We start from the raw sequence: 9,755 nt of genomic DNA, 5'->3' as shown, positions 1-9,755 counted from the left end.
ATATAACCAACAGAACATATAAATATGAATCAAAAAGTTAAACAACATCTTTGACATGTGAAATAAAGAAAACTGGTGTTTCTGGACCAGTGCTGTTTACATCTTGCAAAATGGTCTATACAACATTATAGATTATGAACGCCCAGGAGTAAGTAAACTAGACATACCTCTAACACAATGACTCAGAAATATGACATTTTAAGAGTAAGATTTCATGAATATATTTTTTTAATTATGATCCCTTTCTCCACAGGATCTCAACAAGGACATAACCCACAGTGTTAATTGGTGATGCTCCTGGGAGTGAAGCACTAAGTTTTACAGAAATATATTATTTAATGTATCTATTACAGCAAGAGGACCAAATGTCCCCACTAAGATAGAAAATTGTGTACAATATTGACATTGATAATGCAAAAATCAAAAAAAGAGTTATTTTCTCACAGAGGAGTAAAGGCCACTGTCGGAGTGACCTCTGTCCTTCTCTCTTCTCTGTGTCTTCTGGTTGCTGTTCGAGTTTATATAATTAACACTTTTAATGATTCACTGTAACTAGTTCTTGAAACACAGTTTGAACGCACTGGCTTAAAAAAAAATGAGATAGACGCATGTAAAAAAAAATGCACTCTTGGTTGGTGCATATAGGATATATATTCAGGTTATACACTACTTTTTTATGTTTGAATGGCCATACGTTACGTTTTTTTGTCTGCCCATATACTGTACGTATCACACTGTAGCTGATATCCATGTGGTTAACAGTGTCAGTGGAGTTTCAGTCTCTGCTTGAATGTAAAGTGCATCTTTACTTCCTCGTGTGTTTCTAAAAGCCTCAGTGCAGATTCACACATTATTATTTGACTTTCTCAGAGGTTCATCACTCACTACAGGAACTAATGCAGCCACAACACATTTGAAAATGATACTTCTTAAAACATACTTGGGAATTACTTTAAGAAAATATGAGACACTGGATGGTTGCAATACTTTAATTGCAATAATTAATCTCAAACTTTGATATAATTTCCCATATTCTTGAATTGTGTTTTTAAATATTTTGAAATGTTAGTTTAATCATGGACAGTTTAGATTTTGTGCATGCATTTATTTTGTCAACCAAATTTGCTTATTTGAAACCAACCCCTAATGAACCCCTTCCACCAACTCAAGCCGTTTAAAAACATTTTATTGTAAAACCGCAAAATGATTGAACACAAAAAGCTTACAGTTTGTGTTCTCACTAAACAATGTAACATGTTGTTCAGTTATGGGTGAAGAAAGTGTTTGTTGAGTAAATGTTTTATATCAAATTAAACAAGAGAATCAGGTGATTTAGCTGGCGTTAACCAGTTCACAAATCAAATTAGTCATTGGTAAAATGTTGATGTGTTGTGGCTATTTTGAGGCTGCTGCTTTTATCACTTGCAGACGCTTATTGTGGTTTCAGTTGACATATCTGCTCTGAAACAGGAGGAAACAGAGAAGTGACCTGCTCCTCTCATGCACACACACACACACACACACACACACACACACACACACACACTCCGCTATAGACATGATTTACCTTCTGGTTCTCTCTGGAATTTTACTTTACATCTCAGGTAAAAACTAAACAAATAATAATTATAATTCTGTTTTAAAAACATTACTAAACCATTGTACAGTCTGTTGTTAAATTGTTAGAAGGGTTTAACTTGAATTTTTTAAGTTATAATTCTATACATTTACATCATGAGTGTTTTATGTTTTCTCTTGACTGTCTCTTTATTCTTGACTACAGGTGGTGCTGGAGTTAATGCACTGGAACTTAATATAGCAGTGAAATCTGGATCATCTGGCATTCTTCCATGTGTGTATGATAAACAATATAAAGAAAACCGCAAATATTTGTGTTGGGGGGGATTTTGGATCACTTGCAGTATATTGGCATATGCAGGACAGACAGGAAAATATTCCATCACCGATTATCCAGACCAGAGTATTTTTATAGTGCGATGGGACAATCTGCAGACGTCAGACTCTGGACATTACTCGTGCGCTGTGGAGATTGGTGGCTTTACCATCGAAGACGCCGGCTATTATTTGTATCTGACGGTGCAATCAGGTAAAACTATTTTTCCAATACGTGTTTTTTTTTTTCTGACAATGCTATTTATTAAAATGGAATATAATATAAACATGAAATAATTAAGCTATAATTAACATTGTAAATAATGTAAAATGTAAGTGTTGGGTTATTTATTTCTGTACATACATGTAAAAATAAGTTAAAAAGAGAACGTGTTAATTGAAGAACCCATGTGACACCAACTATTTAGAATTGCTGATAAAATGACATTTCATTATTGTTCTTCATTTACTGTAGATTATAGAATCATTATAGAAAATATTGCAAGTAGTTTGTGACAGAACACAGACCGACCAAATGAGTAGACTGACTAAATTAGTAGTAATCCACATCGTATTTTCAAATCACGATTGGAACCAAATACCGAAACACGCTGCAAAAGTTCACAACCAAATACAGAAACACGTTGCAAATAGCACAGACCACAACGGAAATGTTTCCAGAGGACCCAAATAAGGATGCTCGTCCATTTCCGGTTGTGGAGATTAAAGTGGAGGAGAACCGAGGAAAACGGGATTATGGCAGAGTCTTCAAAATTTACTGTCCTCGTCTTTGAAACGAAACTTACATACGTTTAGATGTAATTTTATATATAGTTTATTTAATATAATTTTAAAAAGAAGCGTAAACACAACGAGGGGTGTCTGTTTTAGTGACTAACGTTTCTTTATTATAACCATGGAGTATAAAATTCAATATAAATTCTCGGTATTGCATTGGACTCTATATCGGCGGAAGTTATTGAGCATCCTTAATCCTTCACCGTAAATAACGCCGTGCATAGAGCCCATTGCGTAACCAGGTGTTCGTGATTACCGCTGCTGCCGCCAAGCAACGGTGCGAGAGTACAGCTGCCACCCTGATCATTCATTTGATCAAATTGAGTAAACAGCTATAGAACCAGAATTGGCTATTGCCATTTATATATATATATATATATATATATATATATATATATATATATATATATATATATATATTACTGGAGGACATGGGGGCAGGGGCGTAACCAAAATTTTATTTTTGGGGGGTCCCAAATGAAGGGGCAACATATGCATACATACATATATATAGCCATCATTTTATACATACAGGCCTATTCTGGTGGATGCGGTGGTGACTCATAACATGGTGGCGCTACCATAAATAATAAAGCACCTATTAGCTGTCACAAAGAACCGGTAAAAGTGATGATTATGAATATGTAAAATATAGCAATTTAAACTGTTCATTAATAAACAAGTGTTTTCTTTGTCGGCTAAGATGAAGTGGACGATGCTGACCTGCGATCTTCAGTAGCCTAGTGATTTTAGCCAGTAGCCAGAGAGAAATGCACATTTCATACGGATTACATAAACAGAGAGGAGTCTGTAGTCTGTTTTCTTTCGTTTTGAATTGTTCTGTTTAAAAGTAGACATGTGAGGCAAGTAGGTATCGATGCTGAATTTCGATTCATTTATGAGACGAGCTCTAGTTCACACGCCGGCGCCACTTCGTATTTATTAAATCCATGCACAGCTGCACTACTTCCTGAACTTAAAGGGTTAGTTCACCCAAAAATGAAAATTAAGTCATTAATTACTCACCCCCATGCTGTACCAACCCCGTAAGACCTTCGTTCGTCTTCGGAACACAAATGAAGATATTTTTGATTTAATTTGAAAGCTGTATAACTACCACATTGGCTCCTAAGGGACTGCCTCTTGACGGCCCAGAAAGTCAATGAAGAAAATGTTTAAATATCCCAAGTGACTACCGTGGCTCAACTATATGTTTATCAAGCGACGAGAATACTTTTTGTGCGAAAAAACAAACAAAAATAACGACTTTATTCTACTATTCCTTTTCTTCCTTGTAGGCCTGAAACGAGACTTCCTTAGATTTCCACGACGCATGCGCGAGAATTGCGATCTCTTTCAACTACCTCAGTTCAGTTCTCGCGCATGCGTCGTGGAAATCTAAGGAAGAATTTTTGGGTGAACTAACCCTTTAAGCCAGCTCCTTGTTTCCTGTCTGCCATTATTGGTCAAATTGATTGATTCAGGTGTGCCTGACCTCAGTAGTCATGGCAACAATAATCAAGTTTGTTCAATAATGGCAGACAGGAAACAATGAGCTGGCTGAAGTTCAGGAAGTAGTGCAGCTGTGCATAAAGTCAATTGGTTGATGAAACATTGATTAACATTAAGATACAAGTAATACAAAACGAACTTCAGGTTAAATAAAGGTTTTGTGCTCTCTGTTTGATGTCTCTGTAAAAGTTTTAAAGCATTTTTTAGTGCCGCTTTCAGAGGGAGGGCGGACCTGTAAATTTGGGGGCCTAGGCCCTCGTGGCTACCATGGATGGCTACGCTGCACTTTACATTTACATTTAAATGTGAATTTGCCGTCCACCACTGAACTCTCGGCCGCCCTTTTTTAAAATGAATAAAAATTATGTCGTCACCAGCGCAATGACATATGGGGTAGGATAAGCCGCTTAGGATCCATTTATGTATCCTCTCTTTCACGGGGAAATGAAGGGTGCATTTGGCGTCGCTTTTGAATCAGGGTAGCCTTCGTCGCGCTGCGATTATGCAACCGGCCTTCGAATACAGCCTTCGGGGGATGCAGCCTTCACATTGGGACACAGCTTATGTCTTTCGTTGCTCCTTTCATCAAGTCCGTTCCACACGTCTACATGATGGCACACAAGTGCTCTGCTCCCTCCAAAGTCCCATCTTCAAGGGCTCTGCCCTGCTAATGGAGTAGGACATAGGGGTGTGTAAGAGCAATAAGCCCAGCCAGGTTCGACACTTATTTGGGTCCCCTGGAAACATTTCTGTTGTGTTCTTGTAGCACGTTTCTATATTTGGTTGTGTTGTGAACTTTTGCAGTTTTGAATAACGTGTGTTACCAACCGTATAGTAAACACTTAAAAAGACAAATAATTCAATATCAAGGGAATTTAGATATAGGCCTATTTACATTTTACAGCCAATAAGATAATTCATGTACAAATGTTTTTTTTTTTGACTGATTTCAGCTCCTGATGTGTCTGTGATGAGCAGCAGTGTATCTGGACATGAAGGTGATGATGTCAGTGTCCGGTGTCTCTACAGTTCTGGATATAAGAATAAACTCAAACAGTGGTGCAGATATAAAGATAAGGGCTGTTATAAAGTGGGGAGGACTGACACATCCCAGAGTTCATCAGTCCAGATCAGTGATGATGGGAGAAGCTCCTTCACTGTGTTGATGACTGGACTGAGACTCAGTGATTCTGGATGGTTCTTGTGCTCAGTAGGAGATCTGCAGGTTCCTGTTCAACTCACTGTCAAACCCAAACCTGGTGAGATGATCACACATCAGTTCAGCTATAATGGTGACACTCTTAATGCTCTATAAATATCTTCATGTTTTTCTCCTTTCAGTGAAACGTATTCCAACATCAACACCATCTGACCCTGAGACAGACAAGTAGGTGTAATTTCTGACCATTTAAAAGAATCAAATGCATTTGAAAACCTGTTGATCCTGTTCCCAAAACTGCTCTAAATGATTTGTTCACTATGTGGAATGATTAGGTATTTTTTAAAGAAAGAAGTGCAGGAGAAGAGCATACAAGTATTGTTCTTTTCTTTCATGTCCCACAGAGGAAAGAAAGTCATACAGGTTTGGAATGATATGATTCGATTGTACTTTCATATTTTTCTTTCTCTTTTTACATTGTTTTGTAGGGACACAACTCAGACGTCTCCAAACAGAAATCCTGCAACCGTGAATGAAATAATAAACAGTAAGGAGCAGCTGAACTGAGTTAAGCAGATCAAATATGTTTAATGTGTTATACCAATTATGATATGACATGACATTAATCCATAAAAAAATACACTGGAGACAATCGTTGTTTAGATTTACACTGCATACAATGGGAGCCCATTTCAGCCACATATGAAAAACAATCATGCTTTAGTAAATCATAATTATGACATAAAAGTAGAATTAATGACATAAAAAGTCATATTTGTGACACAAAAAGCTGAAATTCTAACATAAAATATCATAATTATGACAAAGGTCTAAAGATAGAAGTCATGATTATGACATAAAATGCTGAGACTGTGACATGAGTCAAAATTCTAACATAAAAAGTCATAATTACGACAAAAAATGTAATTATGACAAAGTATGAAAAAACAATGACAGTGTTTGTTTCGAATATATCCAGTTTATGATTTTGTAATGACACACTGTATGCCCAGCAGTTCAAGATGCTTTTAATGTGTTTTATGGGAAGATAGAACAAATTAATGAGTGAATTATTGTTAATCCTGGAAATAATAACAGCGTGTGTTGTTTGTTTAGGGGTTGAATGCTTTAGCGGTGGATCAAATCATATCGTAACTGTTAAGACTGGAGGATCTGTCACCATCCCATGTCATTATGATGAGAAAAACCCACCGCAGAAGAAATACTGGTACTCACATAGGGATCGATCTAATATATACACAAACACAACAGAGGAGAATCTGTCAGTAACTGATCATCCTGATCAGAGTCTCTTTACTCTGACTATGAGAAACCTGCAGAACAAACATAATGGGGATTATTCCTGTGTTGTGGAGACTGATGGAAAACTGACTGTCACATATGAGCTTCATCTCATGGTTCAGTCTGGTATGAGATTTTGTAATTATATTAATCACATTATAATGTCAAATTATCTGACTTCACACACAAAGTAGCCTACTGTATGTATTTAATAATCTCAAACAACTCTGTGTTCAGCTCCTGATGTGTCTGTGATGAGCAGCAGTGTATCTGGACGTGAAGGTGATGATGTCAGTGTCCAGTGTTTCTACACTTCTGGATATCAGAATAAACTCAAACAGTGGTTCAGATATAAAGATCAGAGCTGTTACACAGTGGGGAGGACTGACATATCCCAGAATTCATCAGTCCAGATCAGTGATGATGGGAGAAGCTCCTTCACTGTGTTGATGACTGGACTGAGACTCAGTGATTCTGGATGGTACTTCTGCTCTGCTGGAGAGGCACTGAATCCTGTTCAACTCACTGTAACCGAGGCACAACCAGGTAAAACATGTTTAATACTGTTTTTAAAAAGTTAAAACTCAATCCATAATTATTACAATCAAGTTTTTGCTGTTAGAAAAAAAACCCTTTTGTTTTGACCACAGACACCGGCACTGAGAAGGACAAGTAAGAAACAAATTCTCATTATTGTGGCTTATTCTTTAGCAATATCTATACTTCACGTGTCTATAACTTTACATAATCAATTTCCAGTCTTCCTTCTGAAAACAATATGTGAATAAAAATATTTTCTGTAAAGTGAGGGCTTAATTAATGTGACAGAGAAACATATTCAGATGCCTCTTGATAGTGTGATATTGTCTTTTCTTTCAGATGGCGTTTCTGTCTATCACAGAACTAGTTTTCTCCACTGAGCTGAAAGAAAACTGCTTTTGCTTTACACATTCATATCAGATTAAAGATCTGTGTGTAGAATAATGTATTAGACATCTACATTTGCTAAATGCCTGTCTACAATGTATCTTTTCTCACTATTTTTCTTCAAATGTATTTTTTTCTTTTGTCAAGAGCGAATTATAAATGAGGAACATACCAAATAAAACTACAAAATAAAATAAAAACATGTTTTCCATTTCGCCATTTTTTATATCAATATGATATCAGTCAATAATGTAATTTTAGCCAGTGACAGTATTTGCATCTGTCATCATGTTAAATAACCAACGACACACAGATGAAATAGATTTGGGTTTAAATTCAGAGGCATCAAAGCTTTTAAAAGAAACATATTGCATATGGATTATACACTCACCTAAAGGATTATTAGGAACACCATACTAATACTGTATTTGACCCCCTTTCGCCTTAATTGTATGTGGCATTGATACGTAGCATTGATTCAACAAGGTGCTGAAAGCGTTCTTTAGAAATGTTGGCCCATATTGATAGGATAGCATCTTGCAGTTGATGGAGATTTGTGGGATGCACATCCAGGGCACGAAGCTCCCGTTCCACCACATCCCAGAGCTGCTAAAATCATGGGGGTAATTACCCCTAAATCATGGGGTAATTTTCATTTTGGTGTGAGGACCCTCTTGGAATTGCTCATGTTAGGGTGAGAAAAAAAGGGAGGGAGGGAGTTCATTGCTGTTCAGTTCATTGCATTTTGATGTTCATGTCATGTATTTGTACTCAATATGTAATGACATGTAGATACATTTTTTGGAAAAATTAAAAGAAATAAGATTGAAATAAATGATAAACTGTCTTTGTAATATCTTTTTCAGGCTTGATTCTAATCGTAATGGAAAATATTAATTTTTATTATTATTTTCAAAACAAAAAATGCTAAACTTTGACAAAGTATTTTTTATTGTTATAATTGTGATTTCATAATATTTAGATATGAATCCAACTGGGGGAAAAATTCAGCTAGTCAAATTGCATTGGAGCTCTAGCCATCTAGTGGCTAAAATGATACATTTTTTACTTTTAAAACTACATTTTTCAGAAGATGGGCAAATATTTTGCAACCATGTCAAATTATTCATGTTATCCCCATAAACTAAAATTTAGAAATTTGTATACCCTATATGAAGACCACAAACGGGTTAAAATAACTCAGATTGTCTTCATCTGAAAGAAGAAAGTAATTTAGGCCTACACCTAGGATGGCTTGATGAGTAAAATAACGAAAATTAAAGAGCTCTGGAGTGTTAAGTCGCGTCTCTGTGAGGCGTTGCCGCTGGTAACCGATGCATTGTTCCACCAAGCAAATGACCTTTTTTTAAATTGACAATCTGTTACCCATTTGGAAATTTAAAGGGATAGTTCACTTTGAAATTAATTTTTGGTATGTTTTATCTTACCTCAAGGGCATCCAAGATGTAGGTGTCTTTGTTTCCACAGTATTTTCAATTTTGATATTTTTAGGTCAAACCGTTCTTGTCTCTCAGTCATATAATGGAGGTCTACGGTCACCACCTCAAAGAGCATGCACAGAGAAGTCCAAATTAAACATGATTTAATGACTCATAAATGTAAGTACACATTGATGGCCTAAGACACGAAACGAGCGGTTTGTGTGAGAAAACGAACAGTATTTATATCGTTTTTACCTCGTGTAATCCAAGTGATCTGAATCAGTTGTTCAATGTCCAACTGAACCGAACTGAATCACTTCAATGTTACGCCGGAAGTGATCGCTTGCGTGTGTCGTCACTCAATATTTACGCGGAGATTTCGGAAGTTTTACCTTTTACTAAACATATTTAGATATACCGAAATCGTCTTCCATTGCGGTTTCCCGTATATCTAAATATGTTTAGTGAAAGGTAAAACTTCCGAAATCTCTGTAAAAACAAAGAGTGACGTCGGCGCGCGAGCGATCACTTCCAGCGCATGCGCAGACCGAAGCGCCGGTGCCTCAGATCATTTTGTCATGGCTATGATTACAAGAGGTAAAACGATATAAATACTGTTCGTTTTCTCACACAAACCGCTCGTTTCGTGTCTTAGGCCATCAATGTGTACTTACATGTACGAGTCATTAAATCATGTTTAATTTTGTCTTCTCTGTGCATGC

At 36.5% G+C, this 9,755-nt stretch overlaps 2 protein-coding genes across 2 annotated transcripts in view; both read left to right on the top strand.

Annotated features, from left to right (window-relative positions):
- The window catches only part of LOC148981500 (polymeric immunoglobulin receptor-like), a 56,437-nt gene extending 48,069 nt beyond the window's left edge, over positions 1 to 8,368 (top strand). The window contains exons 5-8 of the mRNA XM_089131508.1: positions 6,479 to 6,790; positions 6,902 to 7,210; positions 7,315 to 7,336; positions 7,544 to 8,368. Of these exons, the coding sequence (XP_088987634.1) occupies positions 6,479 to 6,790; positions 6,902 to 7,210; positions 7,315 to 7,336; positions 7,544 to 7,571 (671 nt within the window). The 3' untranslated portion in view covers positions 7,572 to 8,368. The remainder of the gene's footprint in view (positions 1 to 6,478; positions 6,791 to 6,901; positions 7,211 to 7,314; positions 7,337 to 7,543) is intronic.
- LOC148981501 (polymeric immunoglobulin receptor-like) lies at positions 1,501 to 6,472 on the top strand. Its single transcript, XM_089131515.1, has 5 exons — positions 1,501 to 1,604; positions 1,784 to 2,107; positions 5,157 to 5,462; positions 5,545 to 5,590; positions 5,851 to 6,472. The coding sequence occupies exons 1-5, from the start codon at positions 1,559 to 1,561 to the stop codon at positions 5,927 to 5,929; spliced, it is 801 nt and encodes a 266-aa protein (XP_088987641.1). The 5' UTR covers positions 1,501 to 1,558; the 3' UTR covers positions 5,930 to 6,472.
- Positions 8,369 to 9,755: the final 1,387 nt, after the last annotated feature.

The sequence above is a fragment of the Pimephales promelas genome, chromosome 5 (genome assembly GCF_988280905.1).
Source record: "Pimephales promelas chromosome 5, fPimPro1.hap1.1, whole genome shotgun sequence".
NCBI lineage: Eukaryota > Metazoa > Chordata > Actinopteri > Cypriniformes > Leuciscidae > Pimephales > Pimephales promelas.
This window is presented reverse-complemented; position numbering and strand designations above follow the sequence as displayed.